Source organism: Saccopteryx bilineata, chromosome 4 (assembly GCF_036850765.1).
Source record: "Saccopteryx bilineata isolate mSacBil1 chromosome 4, mSacBil1_pri_phased_curated, whole genome shotgun sequence".
Taxonomy (NCBI): Eukaryota; Metazoa; Chordata; class Mammalia; order Chiroptera; family Emballonuridae; genus Saccopteryx; species Saccopteryx bilineata.
Genome location: NC_089493.1, coordinates 279,195,040 through 279,217,774, shown reverse-complemented (window position 1 = coordinate 279,217,774; position 22,735 = coordinate 279,195,040). Strand labels below are relative to the sequence as shown.

At 43.5% G+C, this 22,735-nt stretch overlaps 1 protein-coding gene and 1 pseudogene across 3 annotated transcripts in view; one reads left to right on the top strand and one right to left on the bottom strand.

The window, feature by feature from the left end:
- Positions 1–22,735, bottom strand: part of TXNDC11 (thioredoxin domain containing 11) — a 72,205-nt gene that overhangs the window by 13,250 nt on the left and 36,220 nt on the right. For 2 of the 3 annotated variants that reach the window (XM_066274841.1, XM_066274843.1), the window contains 3 exons: positions 12,922–13,034; positions 10,607–10,807; positions 1,969–2,761 (listed from right to left, as the gene is read on the bottom strand). In XM_066274841.1, coding sequence (XP_066130938.1) covers positions 1,969–2,761; positions 10,607–10,807; positions 12,922–13,034 — 1,107 coding nt within the window. Of the gene's footprint in view, positions 1–1,968; positions 2,762–10,606; positions 10,808–12,921; positions 13,035–16,956; positions 17,096–22,735 lie in introns of all 3 variants that reach the window. The other variant, XM_066274844.1, reaches the window with a different exon arrangement.
- LOC136334537 (large ribosomal subunit protein eL21-like) lies at positions 311–815 on the top strand (annotated as a pseudogene).

Below are 22,735 nucleotides of genomic sequence, written 5' to 3'. Positions count from 1 at the left end.
CTGCAGAGACAACTGATTTATGAGTCAACTCTCCAAATTGACAATGACACTCAGTAGGTGTTTTTTTTATAAGGACTCATACATTTTGTCACCAACTACAGGACAAAGAGCAACTGAGCTCAATGTTTCAGAATAGGTACAGAAGATGAAAAGAAATCTTAAGAAGCCTTATTTCAGATTACCCTTAAATTCAAAGTGAACACATTATGAGCTCATTGAGTGCTTGGGTATAACTGAACAGAATTCAGAAAATCCAAAAAACACTTAAACAATACAGGCTTGTTTCATTTTAAGAAAACTCCAGGGATCCGCCATCTTCCAGTAATTCGCCAAAATGACTAACACAAAAGGAAAGAGGAGAGGCGCCCGGCACGTGTTCTCCAGGCCTTTCAGAAAACATGGAGTTGTCCTCTGGCCACATACATGCGAATCTACAAGAAAGGTGATATTGTAGACTTTAAGGGAATGGGCACTGCTCAAAAAGGAATGCCCCACAAATGTTACCATGGCAAAACTGGAAGAGTCTACAATGTCACCCAGCATGCATGGGCATTGTTGTGAACAAACAAGTTAAGGGCAAGATTCTTGCCAAGAGAATGAATGTACGTATTGAGCATATTAAGCACTCTAAGAGCCAAGATAGCTTCCTGAAACGTGTGAAGGAAAATGACCAGAAAAAGAAGGAAGCCAAAGAGAAAGGTACCTGGGTTCAGCTGAAGCGACAGCCTGCTCCACCCAGAGAAGCACACTTTGTGAGAACCAGTGGAAAGGAGCCTGAGTTGCTGGAACCCATTCCCTATGAATTCATGGCATGATAAGTATAAAAATAAATAAAAGACCCCACTGTAGTGATAAAAAAAAAAAAAAGTAAACTCCGTACACCAAAATGTAACTTTAGAAAACATGAATTAGGAACAATTTGTAAAAGTAATAGAGTACGCATTTAATAAAGTGACTGGTCACACAGGGTCCTTTAAACACTCAAGAGCCTTCATGCTTATGATACATTGTTATAAATAAAAATCAGTATATACAGAAGCCTTTTCAAATGTGTCTAAGAAACACGCTTCACCTGGACTTTAAAAAGACAGCTAAAAGGACTGTTATTTAGGGGCCCCAAGTTTACTCTTGTCATAGTTTCTAGAATTTGAAAACAAAAGGTTTCCTTCCCTACCAAATTCCTCCTGTCTCCATTTGGCAAACACTGATTTCCCCCCATGTTTCCAACAAGGCTGAACTAATACGGCTTTTGAATTCTCACTTCCTTGTGTGTAGGAACTCAGAAAAGTCCTGGGAACAGGGCAGTGTGAGTTAGATACTGCAGCTGCCAAGCCCCAACCTTCCCCAAGGGCAAGCTCTTCCTTGTACTTGGGTCTTACACCCCAAAAAAGTGGGTTTTGCTGGTTTGTAATCTGATACTGTTTACTGCACTTGTCATTTGTTTTAGTAATCTAGGCACTCAGGTCATACCATCATTTCCCAACCCTTAGAAGCAGAACAAATTAGGCCTGGACATTTACACATTTAAATCTTTGAGACAAAAAGGACTGGTGGTTTTATTGTACCACTGCTTTCTGTGTAAGTTGAGAACGGAGCTGCTATTGGGACTCATGCTCATCAGCCCCTTTGGACATTTGCACCAGAAGGGCTGTCACAGTGGCAAGGTTCCAAACAAATGCAGCTCCTCCTACCTTAGAAATGTGACAGGCACTGCCCATCTGGAACACTGGACTCTTAATCCCCAAATGCTAAATAGCAAACTTACCCAAAATCTGAAGTTAAAAAGTTTCTGTTCCATTCAACAGACAAAATCAGCTTCCTGTAAATTATGACCAATTACAACCTATTTCAAATGAGCTAAAGAGCTAACATCACCCCCATGACTATATGTAATGAGATCCCTATAAAAGTTACCAATATGAAGTTACACAAACGTATTGTTTGGGGCAGTAAAGTGCTTTATAGTACCTAGGGTGAACTTCATAAGAACTTGTTTTGGATCCAAGATATAGTGAGACTCTTCTTTCACATCAACAATGGCAGCGAATTCTTTCACCCTGGTGGTGCTAGGAGCACCCAGCCGTTCTGCATACAACCAAAACAAGTTTGAATCCAGCAGGTAGAGGTTCAGGGTCTTATTGGTTCTGCAGCTCAGGCCTGTGAAGTTTGTGCTGTTCACGTCCGCTTCAGGAAAGACATGCCTGTTCTCCTCAATGTGAGGAATGGCACCTGGGGGAGCAATCTCACATTCCTTCTCAAGGGAAGAAAATGCAATGTTCGGGGATTTGAAGACATCTGGTTCAGAATTAATGAAGCCCATCACACCTCTGTTCATGGTCCTGCAACATGCAGTGTAGTAGCTGAAAGGGCTGTAGGAACTCAGAAAATTGCTACACTCCATGCTGTCTGACACCACATGATAAAAGGCCTGCTCCTTGAGGTAGAAAGAATCCAGAGCTGCTGCCATCTCGAGAAAGCTGCACTGTGGCACACTGACTGAGGTCGGCCTAATGCCCACGGCCGTCTGGTTGACACACAGTTCACAGACATTGTGGGTCCTGGAGATGGAGTGCCATTGGGGCAGTACCACAGTATTGCAGCAGGGAGACGCAGTTATCAGTGGCGGGTCTAGCAACTGGGCTGGGAGCTCAGATGCCAGAGATTTGAACACTGGGGCATCCACTCGCCGCAGGTGCTGAAGGAGCCGCTCCACCACCTGGTCCCCATGACAGTTGTTGTACTCCAAGGCCACTTCGGTGATCTGAAACATAGGGTATAGTGTGTGAGAGTCATGGAGATGACCAAAAGAGACAGACCCTGTAGCTGTTAGGCCTGGAAAGCATCCTAATCTTTCACAAGTTAAAATCCTGGCCAGAAGCAGGTGTCAAATAGGAAGCAGTCACACCAAAATCTATTGATAAAGAATATTATTTTCAGAACATGTCATTCTATTAATAGTGAACTGTTTAGATATAAAAGGGGTCTTAGGGTCATTGTCTTAGCCTACCTACCATATGACAAGATGAAGCCTGGAGGGATGAAGTGGCTCACCCCATAATATATAACCAGGTTGTTAAAAATCTGGGAACAGAATTTATTTACTTGGGGAAGGGGGCAGACAGGGACAGACAGACAGGAAGGGAGAAAGATGAGAAGCATTAACTTGTAGTTGTGGCACTTTAGTTGTTTATTTATTGCTTTCTCATATGTGCCTTGACGGGGGGGGGGGGGGGCTCCAGCTGAGCCAGTGACCACAGGGTGATGTCTACTATCCCACACTCAAGCCGGATAAGCCTGCATTCAAGCCAAATGAGACCGCATTCAAGCCGGCAACCTTAGGGTTCCAAACCTGGGTCCTCAGCATCCCAAGCTGGTGCTCTATCCACTGCACCACCACCTGGTCAAGCATGGGAACGGAATTTATATCTCAACTCCCAGTTGAATGCATTTTCCTTTATATCTGTAACACTCCTCCAAAGGATGCCTTTCTTCATCTAAACCAGTGGTGGTCAACCTAGTCCCTACTGTCCACTAGTGGGCGTTCCAGCTTTCATGATGGGCGGTAGTGGAGCAACCAAAGTATTTATATAAATAAAAAGATACATTTAACTATAGTAAGTTGTTTTATAAAGATTTATTCTGCCAAACAGCGAAAATCCAACATAAAGTACTTGGTAAGTAATTATTGTTATATGCTTTAACTTGCTGTAACTCTGCTTTATAAATTTTATAAAGTAAAGTTACTTCCCTACTTCATAAATCACCATTACAGTGGAACCGGTGGGCGGTTAGAAAATGTTACTACTAACAGAGATACAAAAGTGGGCAGTAGGTATAAAAAGGTTGACTACCCCGATCTAAACTAATAATCTAAAAACTTGCCAAATACCTAATGAATGGATCAAAGTATCTCATACCAGAGGTTTCCAAATAAATGCATGCCTCACAGGCTGTGAATTCACCCTGTTCCAACCACATCCATCCATCTTGCCTTCCCCTATAACCTCTTTGTCCTCCTGTGCCCAACCTCTTCGGGAAAAGAGCATCATCAAACCGGGAAAATCAGTTGATCTTCAAATTCTCCTGTGTCACTGCAGGCCTCAAATCCAGCCAACTCTGACATCAGCCTAGTAAAGCAGAACCATCGTTTGCATCCCTATGCCCACTGGCTTAATTCAGGCTCTCAACTGTCACTCTTTTCTTGCCCCTGCTGTCAATGAACCTGCACACTGTGGCCATATATTTTTAAAAATACAACCCTAAGCATGAGACTCCTCTGGCAAGTGGCATTCGACAGCTCCTGAATATCTGTAGCAGAAAATCTAACCCAGCCTGGCCTGTGTGTGCCTTTCCAGGATGACCTCACGCTCTTTAGACCACAACAGGCCCTCTCAAAATGCGATGCCTTTAGAGGCCTAGTTGGGACCTCCTCCATCTAACAAACCTCAAAACTGTCGCCAAGACCCAGCACCAGGGTGGCTGCTTCAGTAAAGTTTCCCCTACACTCACCCTGGAAGAGCTGGATTCTGCATCGTCAGGGTCCCAAAAGCCCTTCCCTGAGTATCCCCTGAGTGCCTGCTGAGACACCCTTGCTCCCCACAAGCTATCGATCCTCATGGGCAGGGACCATGTTGGATTTATCCTATCTGAGGAGCCTAATACAAAGCCAGGCACAAAACAAATACTCAATGAACAAGTGAACAAGTGGCATCTCAGGGTAATGTCCATGTTCCTGTTTCCTGGTAAGATTAACCGCTTACCCTCAGACCAGTATTAGTCATTTAGATTTACATTTCATTCCAAGATTCTTTCATTTCCAAACTATCTTCCCCCACCCACCACTCACCCAGTTTCATGGGAAAGACGAGCAAGTCTTATAATCTAATATGTATTTATTCTCTAAAGTGGATTCATATGCTGACTTGGATCAGATCTTGCCACAGGGAGTTAAAAAGTTAAGCCATTCAGGATTTTCTTTCATTAAATGTATGTGGTGTGTTTGTGCGTGTGCAAAATCCACTTAATGAGTGCTTTTCCAATTTCAAAAAAACCCATGTTTTATAACATGATATTTATAGAGAAAGTTAATTCAAGACATTTGTACAGGAAAATAGCTTGCATAGATCTTGGGGGGATAAAGGGTCACTTCAGATGGTAAACCTGTGTTTTATTTCTTCACCCCACATAAACCTCTCAGCCCTTTTTAGATAAGGCTCTGACAGCACATTATACTAACAAAGTCAGGCCTATACAATCCAAAAAGAGCCCAGCTGCCCTCTGGCCCCATCTTGGTATTGCTTTACAGTCAAAGACAACAATACAATACTACTCCCACCCATGTCCTCTAGTCACCCCCAAATTCAAGTACTTACTGGAATTCTTTACAAAAAGTCCAAGTAGGAGTATATTAAGGGCAGCAAAATTCCCTAAAAACTCTCCCTCCCTCATCTTTTTCAGTCTTATCTCTCACAAACAAAGCAGCCATATCAAGGATATATATTCTTGGCCCTGGCCGGTTGGCTCAGCGGTAGAGCGTCGGCCTGGCGTGCGGGGGACCCGGGTTCGATTCCCGGCCAGGGCACATAGGAGAAGCGCCCATTTGCTTCTCCACACACACCCCCCCTCCTTCCTCTCTGTCTCTCTCTTCTCCTCCCGCAGCCAAGGCTCCATTGGAGCAAGGATGGCCCGGGCACTGGGGATGGCTCCTTGGCCTCTGCCCCAGGCGCTAGAGTGGCTCTGGTCTCCGCACAGCGACACCCCGGAGGGGCAGAGCATCGCCCCCTGGTGGGCAGAGCGTCGTGCTGGGTGGTTCCCGGTCGGGCGCATGCGGGAGTCTGTCTGACTGTCTCTCCCGTTTCCAACTTCAGAAAAACACACACACACACACAAAAAGGATATATATTCTTAAATTCTCCTTCTCGCTTTCATGGAACACTGTTGCCAGGAAAACTTTAATAATAGTAACTCATAGTGCTGACATCCCTGCGCTGTCAGTGAGACCTTGACAGCTGAGATGAATGCTCAAGGGGCATGAAGAGAGAAGGGGGGCAGAGGAGAGAAAGAGAGGGAGGGAGGGAAGGGAGAGAGAGAGAGGAGAAACATCAACTCATTCCATTTAGTTGTGCACTTACTTTGCTTCTCATACATGTCCTGACTGGGCATCAAACCTGCAAACTTGGTGCACTGGGACAATGCTCTATCCACTGAGAAACCCGGACAGGGTCAAGGATTTTTTCTTTATTTTTCTTTTTTCTTTTTTGAGAGGCAGGGAGAGAAAGACAGGAACGTCAAGTTGCTCCTGTATGTGCTCTGACTGGGGAATCGAACTAGCAACCTTGGGATGACGCTCCAACCAACCAAGCTATCCAGCCAGGGCTTAATTTTTTTTTTTTTTTTTTTTTTTTTTAGAGAGAGAGGGGAAGAAAGAGAGAGGGGAGGGGAAGGGAAGCATTCATTTGTTGTTCCACTCAGTTGTGCACTCACTGGTTGCTTCCCACATGTGCACTGACCAGGGATCAAACCCTCAACCTTGGCCCTGGCCGGTTGGCTCAGCGGTAGAGCATCAGCCTAGCGTGCGGAGGACCCGGGTTCGATTCCGGCCAGGGCACACAGGAGAAGCGCCCATTTGCTTCTCCACCCCTCCGCCGCGCTTTCCCTCTCTGTCTCTCTCTTCCCCTCCCGCAGCCAAGGCTCCATTGGAGCAAAGATGGCCCGGGCACTGGGGATGGCTCTGTGGCCTCTGCCCCAGGCGCTAGAGTGGCTCTGGTCGCAACATGGCGACGCCCAGGATGGGCAGAGCATCGCCCCCTGGTGGGCAGAGCGTCGCCCCTGGTGGGCGTGCGGGGTGGATCCCGGTCGGGCGCATGCGGGAGTCTGTCTGGCTGTCTCTCCCTGTTTCCAGCTTCAGAAAAATGGAAACCCTCAACCTTGTGGTTTTGGGACGACGCTCTTAACTGACTAAACTAATTTGCCAAGGCTGGATATTTTTAATTGAAGGAAATATTTTGTATAGAGTAATGCTCTTGAAGAATGAGGAATTCTTAATAAAGTGAATGCTTTTTAATTTCACATTCCTTTTCCACAATAGGCAGTTACATAAAATATGTAAATCACTTGATGTCATATTTAATTTCATGTTGAGCTAATAAGAAAAATTTGGCAAATAATTTTAAATGTTTAAACTGTAACTGCTCCATTCCATTTCTTTAAACAGAGAATCTGTAAGTCTGAACAAGATAACCACACCTTAGCTCAGGAGACTCACTGCAAATGCCTCAAAGCAGCGCTGTACAAGTTAAACCACGTCACGCAGACTGCAGGCACAGGAAGGATTTCTTTTGATAAGCAACTGAGATGTATTCCAACCTCTCGAGAACTCCAGAGACACCAGGGTCACAGCTGATGCAGGCTGTGATCTCCTGTGGGAGGAGTGGGCACGTGTCTAGGAGCAGTGCCTGGTGCTGGACTGGGCCTCCCAGTGTGGCCACCACATGGCTGGATCTTACCACTACCACATTCCCCACTACAGCTGCTTCAAACTGCCTTGCTTGGCAAGCCCCCAACTCTACTACCCTCACTCCACGATGACCTCACTCTTCTCACAATGTAAGCTTCCTCAGCTGTCGGCCCAAAGTTAGGCCTAAAGGCGGTAATGGAAAAATAAGGATTAAGGCTTAAATTACTTTGTGTTCAGGGAGCTGATGAGTTTAGAACTCACCCTGTAAAATGTGGTGTTCACTACTCCCCCCTTCCACTAGTAACTTGTGGTCATGTGTCACTATTTCACTGGTCACACTCCCCCCCCTTCCCATCCCTGTTGCCACCATCCAAGTTCAGAATTTTAGTACTTCTCACTTTCATGGAACACTGTTGCCAGGAAAACTTTAATAATAGTAACACATAGTGCTGACATCCCTGCGCTGTCAGTGAGACCTTGACAGCTGAGATGAATGCTCAAGTCCTCTAAGAAGCACCCAGGGGCCTCTCTTCTAACATTTTTTTCCTGAGTTTTCTCCAATCAGCCATTTATAGGGGCTATACAACCTGCACCATTTCCTAAAACCTAAACTTGCTGCAATTTCCCAATCCTGTGCCTTTGCTCAAGCTGTTCCTTCCCATAAGTTTCTCTCAACCCATCAAGATCAACGCTTCAAAATCCTAGCCACCCTGCCCCTCCCACAAACTCTCCCAACCTCTCCCTGCCCAGCCCCCAGCTTCCTGGGACACACCTTCCTCTGCCTTGAATTATAAACAGGCTCTTGCTCCCCTACTAGACAAACCTCTGAGGCTATGAGAGCAAGACTGTGTCTTCTCTCCCTTTCTCCTCCATGGCTCCCTGACATGGTGCATAGTAGACATTTGCTAAACTGATCTGAAACAGACATAATTGTACTGCACAGAACAATTTGCTTGCCAAGTATTGCCCAGCACTGCTAAGATGCCACCTGGTTTTCAGCAACCTGAAACACACAGTTAAGGGAATCCATTCACTGTGCAGGGACCCGACCCCATGAGCCCTGAGGAAAGGAGTCACCAGAAAACCATAATAAAAAGAAGACCTGGCCCTGGCCAGTTGGCTCAGTGGTAGAGCGTCGGCCTGGCGTGCAGGAGTCCCAGGTTCGATTCCTGGCCAGGGCACACAGGAGAAGCGCCCATCTGCTTCTCCACCCCTCCCTCTCTCCTTCCTCTCTCTCTCTCTCTTCCCCTCCCGCAGCCAAGGCTCCACTGGAGCAAAGTTTGCCCGGGCACTGAGGATGGCTCTGTGGCCTCTGCCTGAGGTGCTAGAATGGCTCTGATTGTGGCAGAGCGATGCCCCAAGATGGGCAGAACATCGCCCCCTGGTGGGCATGCCAGGTAGATCCTGGTCGGGCGCATGCGGGAGTCTGTCTGACTGCCTCCCTGTTTCCAGCTTCGGAAAAGTACCAAAAAAAAAAAAAAAAAGAAGACCTGGCTCTAGACAGAGGAGTTAGGGACAATGGGGAAGGATTCTCAGCTAGAAGCAAAGGGCTGGAAAGCAAGTGTCCTTGCACTAGGTGCCTAAATCCAACCACGACCACCTGAAAGAGGACCCGGGCTTTGTGCACAAAATATCACCCCACCCAGGACCCCAACATGCCCAAACCAGACACAGTTCTCTAGAAGGAAACTGTAAATGTTAAAGTAAAAACCCCACACCTTGCTTGAAAACCCATCTTTCTTATAAAGAGCTTTAGAGCTCTCATTATTAGATGCAATCAAGGCCTAGTAATTGGAAGAGTGTCTCAGTTCCTAAAATGTGTAGTGAAGAGTTTCTAGCCTGACCAGGTGGTGGCACAGTGAATAGAGCATGGGACTGAGATGTGGAGGACACAGGTTCGAGACCGAGCTTGAGCATGGGCTCATCTGGTTTGAGCAAAGCTTGGACCCAAGGTCACCAGCTTGGACCCAAGGTTGCTGGCTCGAGCAAGGGGTTACTTGGTTTGCTGTAGGCCCACAGTCAAGGCACATATGAGAAAGCAATCAATGAATAACTAAGGTGTCGCAATGAAAAACTGATTATTGATGATTCTCATCTCTCTCCGTTCCTGTCTGTCTGTCCCTATCTATCCCTCTGACTCTTGCTGTCTCTGCAAAAAAAAAAAAAAAAAAAATCCTAAAGAAATCAAATCTTATTACTTCAAATACTCGCTAATCAAAGAAGAAACAAAGCTACATCATTTCTCTCTTCTCCCCTTAAGCCAGGAAAGCAGCAAACATTCAGTTTGCTGCCCCCAGCAGGGATAATAACTTGAAGGAAGTGAGAGGTCTGGTTGGACAAGAACCCTGCCCCCGCATCCCCTCTAGGCAGACCATTAGGCTCACACAGAGAGGCTTGGGAGAGACAGAGTCTGGTTAATCTGGCTGGTCAGGTACACTGGCTGTCTAAAATTGGTTTTGGCCAAATTAAGGGATCCTTGAGGGAAGAAAAAAACAACAACCCAGTAAATACAATTTAGCAATCCCAAGCGCTCTCTGCTGATTGTTATTGCTCTCTCTAAGTGGCTCCAAATGAACCGTGTATAAAATAAACTCACATCCAGATAGAGTGAGTATACCAGATGAAGCAGAAAAGGCAGGAGGGAGGAGCAGCCTCTGGCTATCTGTGACAAGAAAGGGTTAGAAAGATAAGGGGTTCCAATGTCTGCACTGCTGCTCCTGGGTATCGGGCTGAGGACGGCCATGGCCAGCAGTCCGGGCAAACCCCCAGGACAATAACAACTCCTAGGCCGCACTAAACTCTGTCTGTGCTGCGGTCTATTCCCTGTCCTACTCCCTGACATTAATCATAAAAAGAAGGACATATGGTCTCTCTAGAAAGGTATGGTTTGGTTTCCATCCCCTCTGACTCACCCAGACCTAAGCAGCTGTCAGTAAATGTGGCCAGAGAGGCTCTGGTGGATCCTATCCTAGGCATGGTCTCTCCTGTCCCTTTATAGGAGACAGCAGTAGTGCCATAGGAACACAGCTGCCACTCCTGGAAACCACTCAGCTCCTCATGGAAATTATTCTGAACATAGAATGAGAGAAGTCCAAGTAAATGAGGTTTTCCTATTTCTTATGAGATATTTCTTATCATTAGGACTCTTACCTCATCTATTAAGGGATGATTTTCAGCTAACGGATTAAAAGGTATAAATAAAAAAAGGGCTGGTCCTTTCTTCAGTTCATTATTCAGCAGGAGACTCTTTCCGCCGTGGGGCCGCAGCCATCGAAGGAGAATCTCTCGGTTTTCTAAGGCCCACTTACAGATGTTCTCAGCTGTGTAGTTGATGACTTCCCTGGGAAATACCTGTAAAGGACAAACACACAGAGGATAAAAGGCAAGAGAGTATCAAAACACAGCCACACTGTCCTCAGAGGCCCGACCAACCCCACCACTCCGCACGCAGGTGAGGAGAATGAAGCTGAGAGCTGCAACACTACCTGCCCTGCTTGTGCAGCTCAGACCTGGCTCCACTTCCCCAGACAGAGCATGTCCTCACGAGTGGCTGGATAAAGCCAAAGCAGCTGGGGCAAGTGACTTTCAATTCATTATCATGTGATAGATCTTTTTCCCTATAGACAGATTCATTGATCAACAATCATTGTCTTTGCCTGCTGCCGGCAACAGGGACCTACCTCTATCACCCTATCCAAGGGGAGCTATTGGATGTTGCTGGGTTATTTTATAAAAAGATCAATGAATAGCTAAGGAAACAAAAATTATAGAGTCAAGAATCATTTAGATTTTAACCGGGCCCCTCAAAAGTTGGCCCATAAGGGCGGGAATGTACCTTCCATTAGGGCAAAATCTGTATCTGTTTTTTGTTGTTGTTGTTGTTGTTTTTCTGTATCTGTTTTGCTCACCTATATAGCCCAAGTGACTAGAACACATGACACAGAGCTGAAACTCAACAAATATTGAACTTTTACAAAGCTACATTGGAATTTTTGAAATTTCAATGATATAAATCACTAGGGTTGAAACAAAACTCCCACACAAGTGCTTTGGAGGGTTCTACAAAATGAAATATGTTATACCCTGCCCCTCTCAAAACAAAAAGTTAAACTACCTCATAACAAAGATGTTCACTGCTTTTATTTTTTTTGAATACTAGTATCCCAATATTTCATTCGATAAAAGGAATTCAGCTGCTAAATCAGCCAACCAACCTTAAAAACTATGGAATTGGTGCAGTAAACCCAATATATTTCTCAGTGTCATTCTCAGAGTCCTACCTTCTTTTCTCCATCTGTTTTAATTTCTTCCTCAGTACTCTTTACTGTAACTATGATATATGTCGGTTATATAGCATGTTATGAAAGAAGGATGAAGAAAAATGACAGACAGCAGACAGCAAAAGCAGATGAAGTTCAAAGAAGCTCAGACAGGGGCACAAGGAGAATGGGTGGGCAACGGAGAGACAATCACAACAGCGATTCTCAAAGTGAAATGACAGGAGCTGAAACGACATCCTCAAATATAGTAATAAACATTTCTACTTGGATAATACAAGTAATTTGATTTTTGGAATATAAACTGCAAGAAGTAAAGCACAACATCTGGGCTACTAGAAATATGCAGAAGCCAGGGTGACTGGCAACCAAGGAGGTATCCCGTGGAGAATGACTAAGTGTACCCTACAGGCACAAGACTTGTAAGCTGAGGCAAGGGCAGCATAAGGCTTAAAGGGCTGGAGTCCCTGAGTACGGGGATACTGGTCTTCACTTGACCTTTCAGTCACTTACACTGTCAATAAAGCTAGAAACAGAAAATACTTAAGAGCAATAAACTCTTAGTGACGAGACCAAGGAAGTAGCAATAAACACAGCAGAAGCACAGGACCAGCAGGACACAGGTCAAAAGCTCAGTAATGGCTGAGTTGAGGTTGGTCCACCAAAAGCAAATGAAACCAGGAAACAAAGATGACAATGAACAACCAAGGCTCTCTAGGGTGAGAGGCCATCAACTTCTTACCGCTGACTTGACAAGAACTTCAAAATCCATTTATCAGCTAAGGATAAAAGCATGTATATTGCTATTCTTGATAAATGGAACCAATGAAGAAAAAACATTGCCCAGTGGAAGCTTAACCTCTGAGAACAAGGGTCCAAAAGTAACAACTCTCCAACAGAATAATTCTGCAATTTTATCCAAGCAGGGAAACTAACAAGGCTGTCCCAAAACCTAAGAATATAAACAAAGAATTTCTAAATGTTAAATTCAAGAACCCTTTAATGAGTGGGTTCTTAACAAGGGCCATGGGCTGTAAAGTGAGATTGTAAGAACTCTCAATTTGCATATTAATCATGTGACCTTTCCTAGGGAGAGCATCCATAGATTTTTATCCAATTCTCAAAGAGGTCTGTAACCTAAGGTTAAGGACCACTGCACTAATATAAACGTGATTTCAAAATACTTACAAGTGATGTGTTGAAATGTCTATGTAAATACACACTTCCAGAGTGTACTAAGGATACCAGTTTCGCAAGATGTTTATTTGTGATAACCCCAAATCGTACTGTTCCTAGGTAATCTGAAACAGAAAATTTTCCTTTATTAAAGAAAAGGCCTATGCCTTAAAACAACCATAAAACCCAGTGACCAAGTCTTGATCCACAAAGTCCCCAGAACAAAGCTCTATTTGGCTGCCTAGCTTAGACAAAAAAGGAAGAGGAACTGAAGAAGCTTCGTCCTAACACAAACCTCGTGCCTACTCCCGAGTACCATCTCTGATAATGACCTGCACTGTTCCTGCCCATCTGTGCTGATCTGACCTCATTTCCTGCTGCCCCTTGTCCTTACTGGCCAGCTCCACCTCGGAGCCGAGGCATAGCTGCTTTCTGTCTGGACGCTTCCATGGCCATCTCTTTCTCACCATTCAGATTTGTTCCGACCCCACCTTCTCTGAGAAGCCTTCCCTGACCACCCCACCTCAAGGCAAACACTCAGAGGACAGAGTCTGTAAGGGAAAACTGAGGCTTCCTTTCCCAGTCATGTACTCTCTCTACCATTACTTTATTTTTTAATAGCACCTACTAACATCTACATACTCTTACTGATTTATTTAGATTTTCTTTGGTCTAACTTCCTCTTAAGTTCTGTGAAATTAGAAACCTGGTTTATTGCTGTTAACCAGCACCTACAGCGGTGCTTGGGCATATGATAAGAGACCAATTAATGAATAAATCTAGTACATCCAAGAACTCATACAAATTAGTAAGAAAAAGAAAGCAGTTAAAAATGGGCAAATCACAGAAAAGAAAATGTTAATGGCTAATAATTACATGAAAATATATTCAACTTCACTAGTTCAAAGGAAAGAAAATTAAAACAAAATAATACCACTTTTTATCCTCACATTGCCCAAAATTTGAGATGGGAAATATAAAGTATTGATAATGAACAGAGAAATGAGCACTCTGATAGAGCACTGGTGGAAAAGGTAAAATGGCAGCCACTGGGGAAAGCAATGACACATGCTGGACTGATCACAGTGACACATGGACTTAGCCTGTAGCCCCACAATTCCGCTTAGTATTCACATATTTGCACTAAGGTGAAGAAAGTCATCAATAACACTGCAGAGGTTAAAAACAACGGGGCAGGGCTATCTATAAAACATGAATAGATTTTAAAGACATATGTGAATGAAAAAGTAAGCTGAGGAAAGATAAAATACTGTATACCTTTTATGTAAAAAGAAAAAAAAACACCCAAAACAAAAAACGCCTCACACCTATAAAACAATTTTTTTTCCTACTGACATATGTTTAGAAATGTATAAACTATCTCAAAGAATAATAAAAAATAGTTTTTTGTTGGGGGATGGAGATCAAAAGGGACTTTATCCTTATATATAAAGCTTTCTTTCTTTCCTCAAGGACTATATGTAATGTGATACTTGTGTGATTAGAAATGGACTTTAGTATTTAGTGGTAAAGGAGGGTGGAGAAAATGGTGTAGGAAAAGGTACATTCTTTTCCTACCCACTTTCTGCCTTATTAGCGGACATGAAATAAAATGTTAATTAAACTTTAAATGTTACCAAGTTATACCCAAATAGCTAAAATATAAAAATATTAAGGTACTAAACACATGAAGTCCCTAGCTTAGCCATAAGAGCTCCACCTTCCAGTAGAGGCATCCTCTTCCTCTCAAAGGAGTGGTTGTTGAGGATGAAGTAGAAGTGACTATGTCCCTAATGCCCCTTTATACAAACCTGATGAGTTTAAAATGGCACAAACCCAAAGAAATGCAGGAAGAATAAGCCAGAGACTACAGAAATTGGTTGCTTATAGGATGGGTGGCAAAAGGGAACAAAGAAGAATGGAAACTGGAGAACATGGATGAGGTGGCCTGACCCTCCTCCTTTTTGTATCAGACTCTGTTTCACATCCTTCACATGCTCAAAAACTGAACAAATCATCAAACCAACCCACATGTAGGGGAATGTAATGTGGAATACAAACACTAGAAATTATATTAACTGGCCCTGGCTGGTTAGCTCAGCGGTAGAGCGTCGGCCCAGCATGTTGATGTCCTGAGTTTGATTCCACGTCAGGGCACACAGGAGAAGCGCCCATCTGCTTCTCTACCCCTCCTCCTCTCACTTCTCTCTCTCTCTCTCTCTCTCTCTCTCTTCCTCTCCTGCAGCCATGGCTCGATTGGAGCAAGTTGGCCCTGGGCGATAAGGATGATGGCTCTATGGCCTCTGCCTCAGGCGCTGGAATGGCTCTGGCTGCAACAGAGCAACGCCCCGGATGTGAAGCATCGCCCCCTGGTGGGAGTGCCAGGTGGATCCTGGTTGGGCGCATGCAGGAGTCTGACTGCCTCCCCGTTTCCAACTTCAGAAAAATACAAAAAAACAAACAAAAAACCCCACAAAAACATCGTTCAGACTTAAATATAAATAAAACGGAAATAATGTAAGTTATTAAAAAAAAAAAAAAAGAGAGGACCCCTAAAATGAACACTGTAGTGTCAGCCTGGAACCAGTATAAACTTATGGCTTTTAACTAACACAAAGACACACACAAACACACTAGAACTATAGTTAAATGCATAGGTATAAATACATGCATGTTCTAGCTCGACCTTCTTAAAGGGTCTAGAAATAAAGATACCTAATGTTGGTTTCTGAATGGCTCCTTGAAAAGGAAGCAGACTCCTATCTGACCAGGCAGTGGCACAGTGAATAGAGCATCGAACTGGGACGCAGAGGACCCAGGTTCAAAATCCCAAGGTTGTTGGATTGAGTGTGGGCTCATCTGGCTTGAATGTGGGCTCACCAGCTTGAGTGTGGGATTATATATAGAAATGACCCCATGGTTGCTGGCTTGAGCCCAAAGGTCACTGTTTCAATGAACAACTAAGATACCACAACAAAGAATTGATGCTTCTCATCTCTCTCCCTTCCTATCTGTCTGTCCCTGTCTGTCCTTCTCTCTGATTGTTTCTGTCTCTGTCAAAAAAAAAAAAAAAAAAAGAAAGAAAGAAAGAAAGAAAAGAAAAAGAAAAGGAGGCTGATTCCAGAGCTGGTGTAGAGAAAGTACAAGATGAGCCTAAACCATCTTGTGGTGTCAGAAGTAAAGTGCTCATAAAGGGATGGAGACTTGTTCTAAAACCAACCCAGGATGCTCCTAAAGGCCAAAGCTGAAACAACTTGAACAATAAAATAAATAATGACCACTCTTCTTCAAAAGTATCAAGGTCATGAAAGATAGAAAGTTTATAGGAATTATCACAGGTTGGAGGAGACTAGGGAGGAAAAAATGATTAAATGTGATACGAGATCCCAGATTGGGTCCCGGAACAGAAAACAGACATTAGTGAAAAAACACTGGCAAAATCCAAATACGGTCTGCAGTTTAGTTAGTAAAATGGTTATATAACATGTTAGCATTGGGGAAGCTAGGGGAAGGTAGAAAATTAGGGAACTCTCTGTTCTATTTAGGCAACTTTTCTGCAAGTATAAAAGTTAGTTCAAAATTTAAGTTTAAAAAATGGCATAACATAAAAGTTCAGACCCCAAAGCTGTCAGGAAAAGCAGGACTTGGGAAGGATATGAACTGGTAAAACCAATAGACAGCGCTCTCCAGGAGGGGACTGAACCTTGGTGGACAGCCAGCCCCAGCAAAAGAGAGAAGAAGGAAAAGCGGCCAGTGAGGACATTTATTTGAGAGTGTGCCATAGTCACCAACATGATTTACTAGATCAGAGGAATAAGAAGTGACACTTGACCCAAAAGATGAAAGGGGCCATTCAAAAACCTGCTTCATTAATAAGAATGGAGAGCCTGCCTACACAGAACAGATTTTATCATGCCCAACACATTACAATCTCAAAACTTTTTACACACAGGAAAATTTATGAAAATCACACATCTATTTAAGACCCTACATATAGTGAAAATCTTGCTGGAAAAGCAGCTTAAATTTGCTATTTCAGTGCCTGACCTGTGGTGGTGCAGTAGATAAAGCGTCGACCTGGAACGCTGAGGTGGCCGGTTCGAAACCCTGGGCTTGCCCAGTCAAGGCACATATGGGAGTTGATGCTTCCTGCTCCTCCCCCCTTTTCTCTCTCTCTCTCTCCTCTCTAAAATGAATAAATAAATAAAAGTTTTTTTTAAAAATTGCCATTTTATGTGTACAAGGAAAAACTGAATTAGCAGAGGAAGTTTATAGTTTAAGAATGATGCAAGAAAATAACATTTCTCGTCTTTATATCCAAAACATTCTCTGTCAAACAGGGCTCCATGGCTTTCTACAATAGGGGGTCTCTGTCATTTATAGAATTACATAATTTTGTCCTAAAAATGAAGCTTTAATATTTTAATTAAGGACTCTGAATTTGTTGATTAAAAATAAATTCAGAATAATGCTCTCCCCTCCCCCACAAAAAGGTCAGGCAAATCATGACCTATTCAAGTAATCAAAAATAATAAAAATCTCAAAAAGTATATAAAATAGTTTTCATACTGGTATATGTTGAAATGATAATTTTGACACATCGGGTTAAATAAAATATATTATTATCAATAAATTAGCTTCACCTATTTCTTCTTAAATTTTAATGCAGCTACCAGAAAATTTTAAAATACCTACCTGGTTCATGCTATATTTTTCCTGGACTGTGCCAGGGTGGCAATGATATAAAAGCAAGATTCATTTAACTCAAGAAGGAAATTAGGCTGAGATAATAAATCCAACAGTAAGTCTGAATAACAGTTAATTATCTGAGAAGACTACATAAGACAATATTTCTCAAATTCTGAAAGTGATAACCCCTCCAACAGCAAAGAATAATTATTTTATGAATAAAATAATTTCTCTCGGCCCTGGCCGGTTGGCTCAGCGGTAGAGCGTCGGCCTGGCGTGCGGGGGGACCCGGGTTCGATTCCCGGCCAGGGCACATAGGAGAAGCGCCCATTTGCCTCTCCACCCCCCCCTCCTTCCTCTCTGTCTCTCTCTTCCCCTCCCACAGCCAAGGCTCCATTGGAGCAAAGATGGCCCGGGCACTGGGGATGGCTCCTTGGCCTCTGCCCCAGGCGCTAGAGTGGCTCTGGTAGTGGCAGAGCGACGCCCCGGAGGGGCAGAGCATTGCCCCTGTTGGGCGTGCCGGGTGGATCCCGGTCGGGCGCATGCGGGAGTCTGTCTGACTGTCTCTCCCCGTTTCCAGCTTCAGAAAATAATAATAATAATAATAATAATAATAATAATTTCTCTCCTTCAGAAAGAAAAAGGTAGGACTCCAGACCTGGTAGTTCTAGGTGTAAAGTGCTGAGCTTGTAAAGTTTTCCCTCAGAGGCCTAGAGTGAGGAGCATTTGACATACCACAATGTACGGTGCCTAAGGACACTGAAAGAATGAACAGAATGCCCAAGAGAACAATGTGGAAATTTTACATCGGGACTGGCCATCTGCTCCCAAAAGACTTCTGTGTGAGCCAATCTCTCTAGGATCATTGGAACAAAATGGAATATCAGGTCAAGCAACACCCTCATAAAGGTAAGTGCTAACAGGCCCTGGCTGGTTGGCTGAGTGGGTATAAGGTCGCTGGCATGCGGACATTCAGGTTCAATCCCCAGTCAGGGCACACAGGAGAAGCAACCATCTGCTTCTCTCCATGCCTCCCCCCCCCCTTTTCTCTCTCTTCCCCTCCTGCAGCCTGTGGCTCGACTGGTTCAAGCATTGGCCCAGGGCACTGAGGATAGCTTGGTTGGTCCCAGTGCCAGCCTTGGACACTGAGGATAGCTTGGTTAATTTGAGAATCAGCCCCTTGTTATGTAGATGCCAGTCAGGGAGAATGAGGGAGCCTGTCTCTCTATCTCCCCTCCTCTCACTTAAAAAAAAAAAGATAAGTGCTAACAAATAAATCATGATGTACTTCAAAGTTAAATATCACTGGATTACATCACACAGCTTTTCATCAGCATGGCTAGGAACCCACATACTCTGGGAGAATTTCTCTCACTTCTTTATTCTGGGAAATAGTAACATTCCAAAAGGCAAACCGCAAAGAGTCCTCATTTTACTCTACATTCTGCCATTTTATTAACTTCTGCTTCCCACTCTTCTTTCCAAGGTTTTGGACAAAGAAGAAAAAAGAAAATGACAGCATTATATAAACAGGTAACAACAACTTCTACAATGATACTTACTACTCACATAGTGAATTCAATCATTCATTGGACAATGACTCACACATCTCCAGTGATAAATACATTCGCCAAAATAAAAAAGTCTTGAAAGAAATATAACAGATTACAGGAATATTTGTTTTTCATGTACAAACTACAGCTATTACTTGCATTTTCCCCTAGGAATGTGACTTTGAGATGTGTATATTTTCAAAATTCTTAATATAAAGCACGAAGCAATTACCTAGAAAAAGTCTGGCATTTGAGCACCATAGATACAATATGCCCATTCTGGTGCTTGCCAACATACTGCTAAATCCTAAGTAAACATGTAACTCCTTAGCTGTGATTTTTTTTTCCTTGTGAGTTTGGAAGGAGGGAAAGAGAAACCCAGTTCCAAACACATTATCTTAGGGAAACATAAACTAGAGAGCTAAATATGCACTGCCACATATACTAACATGACAGTAAACCAAACACCCTCACACCAGCCTTTCCTATTTAACCAAAGCACAATATTAAAATGATCAATTCAAACACTTTGCATGTATTTTTCAATTAAATTCCTTTCTTTAACACCTTCAGGGAAGGAAGGACTTCATAAAAGAAACATAGCAGCTTAAAAATCCCTCCCATACCCCCTTTTAGGCTATTCTTTTGTGTCCAGCATGAGGTCACAATGTTTGTGACCCCAAACAATCCTTTACAAATATAAAAACAATTCTTAGCTCCCAGGCCTACAAAATAAGCCAAAGGCCAATGCATTTTTCAAGCTGAAGTGTCCTTAGAGGCAAATCAGGCTAGGCTGCCTTATCTTACCAATGGGAACATCAAGACCAGTGAGAAGGGTGAATGAGTGGGCCCTGGTCACACAGGTCATCTGCCACTAAAATGACTTGTCAGGAGAGTCAGCCCTTGCCTATGGGAATTTCTTGTTAGGAAGATACCACTGAAGTCCAAGGGAAAATTTAAAAACAACGTTAACTGCTAGCTGGGAGGCACAGTCAACTAGTACAGTAGAAGTTCCAAGAAGGAAATCAATAGTATGGAAATCTCCATCTGGTGACCACAATGTGCCAGACATCATCCTAGCCAGGCAATATTTATCAATCCCACAGGACTTCCTTGCAGATTAGAAATGCAGATATTAGAGAAAGGCACTATATTTAAAGCAACATCATGGGCAAAGGCCAGGAGATAGAAATCAGTACACTGTGCCACCTGCCTCATCCAAGGAAAGTACAATGGTAAATGGAGTAACTTGGTCCTGGGTTCCTGTCTAAGTTCCTCACTTATGGTACCTGATGATATTAGTTCACTATTTCTGCTACCACAAATTACCAAATTTAGTAGCTTAGAATAACACAGGTTTATCTTATAGTGCTGGAGGTCAAAAGTCCAAAATGGGCCTCACTGAAATAAAATCAAGAAGTCAGCTGGGCATGTTCGGGGGGCTCCAAGGAAAACTCCATCTCCTTGCCTTTTCCAGCTTCTAGAGTCTACCTGCATTTCTTGGCTTGTGCCTCCCACCTATCTTTAAAACCAGTAATGGCCAGACAGGTCCTTCTCACACTGCATCACTCTGACACTATGCTTTGCTTCTTGATTCCACTTTTCAGCATCCTTCTGATTTTACTAGGTCCCCTCAGATAATCCAGGATAAGCTCCCTTTCTCAAGATCAGCTGAATAGCAACACAATTCCATTTGCAACCTCAGTTCCTTCTTGCCATGTAACATAACATATTTACAGGTTCTGATGATTAGAATGTAGGTATCTTTGGGGAGCTATTATTCTGCCTACCACAGTCACCTTGAGTCAATAAGCAACCTCCTCAGAGCCCCCGTTTCCTCACCTGAGATAATAACAGTGAGATAACGGTTCCTACTGCAAAGAGTGGCAATGAAGACTGAATCATCCAGGTAGAGTGCTTGACTCATAAAAGGGTCCAGTCCAGTATGAGCTTATTATGTTCAACTTTACATAAAAAGTGGTCATAGAGATTAGAACTGGGTTTGTTTCACTATAAGCTTGTGACTCTATTATAGAAGATGATCCCTCAGAATTTTTCAATGTTTGTTTTTTGGTTCTTCATCTATGAGTCTTATTGCAGCTTCAAAATAAATACAAACAGAAAACTGAGAATAAATAGTATCAAACCCTAAAACAGGACTTTAAAAAGGTAGAAACTATCACAAAACAATTACAAAGATGGGGGCCCTGGCCGGTTGGCTCAGCGTTAGAGCGTCGGCCTAGCGTGCGGAGGACCCGGGTTCGATTCCCGGCCAGGGCACATAGGAGAAGCGCCCATTTGCTTCTCCACCCCTCCGCCGCGCTTTCCTCTCTGTCTCTCTCTTCCCCTCCCGCAGCCAGGGCTCCATTGGAGCAAGGATGGCCCGGGCGCTGGGCATGGCTCTGTGGCCTCTGCCTCAGGCGCTGGAGTGGCTCTGGTCGCAATATGGCGACGCCCAGGATGGGCAGAGCTTCCCCCCCTGGGAGGCAGAGCACCGCCCCTGGTGGGCGTGCCGGGTGGATCCCGGTCGGGCGCATGCGGGAGTCTGTCTGACTGTCTCTCCCTGTTTCCAGCTTCAGAAAAATGGAAAAAAAAAAAAAAAAAAAAAAAAAAAAAAAAAAAAAAAAAAAAAAAAAAAGATGGTACAATTTTTTAGACACATGAATTCAAGGAATCAAAATATCTACAAAGACCACTAAGTTTGGATCTGAGCTTCCTGCACAACTTCTGCTTTCCCCAACTCCTTCTGTCTCCCACTCTCTAGTTCCTTACACACTTATCTGAAGACTGACCCTTCCTTCTCCAGGGAAAGCCTCTACACCCCTAGTACCATCTCCTTGATCTGATCTGAGCACCTAGCCTCCATGATCCAACAAAGACTGTCACAGACCTGTCACTTCACTCACACTGCAGGCAAGCCTACCTGTTGCCACACTAGCTAGTGACAATACTAATGTTGGGAAACAAGTTTTATTCATTTTTTTGGTTGTAGAAAATAGTGAATCCTCAAATGTTTGTTGAATTAATAAGTCATGCTTCTGAATCTAACTTAAAGTGTGAAGCAGTCCATTTCTGGCCTTCATCTTATCTAGCAGCATTTGCAAGGCTTAAGAGATAAGTCATAATGGTAATAAAAACATCTCCTATGAAATATGATAACATCCTTGTTAAAAATAGCAACATATTAAAAAGTCAGTTTTAGGTATGGGAATAAAAAGTATAAAATTCTCAATCGTTTATTCCAATGTGTATTAATCTGTCCCTAGAGAGCATCAGAACACAGGCAGATAAAGATTTCCCTCTATGAGTGGGTACAGAAACAATGAATGAGACTACCTGAGAAAACCACATGGTCCTAGAACCTGCTTCATTCGTGCAAACTGTTAAACCCAATGCCTGGTCCAAATTTCCAAGAGTTAGACCCAGGAACCCAAGAAAATAAAAGCAATCTCAGCATCAACCTTGCCTAAGATGCCAGTCCTGTTTTTTCAACACCTTTACGAACGTCACCTACAGGGTAGAAAATCCTACCCTTCAGACCTCTTGATATTGTTGTATAACATTTCCCATCTAACAGAAAAGTA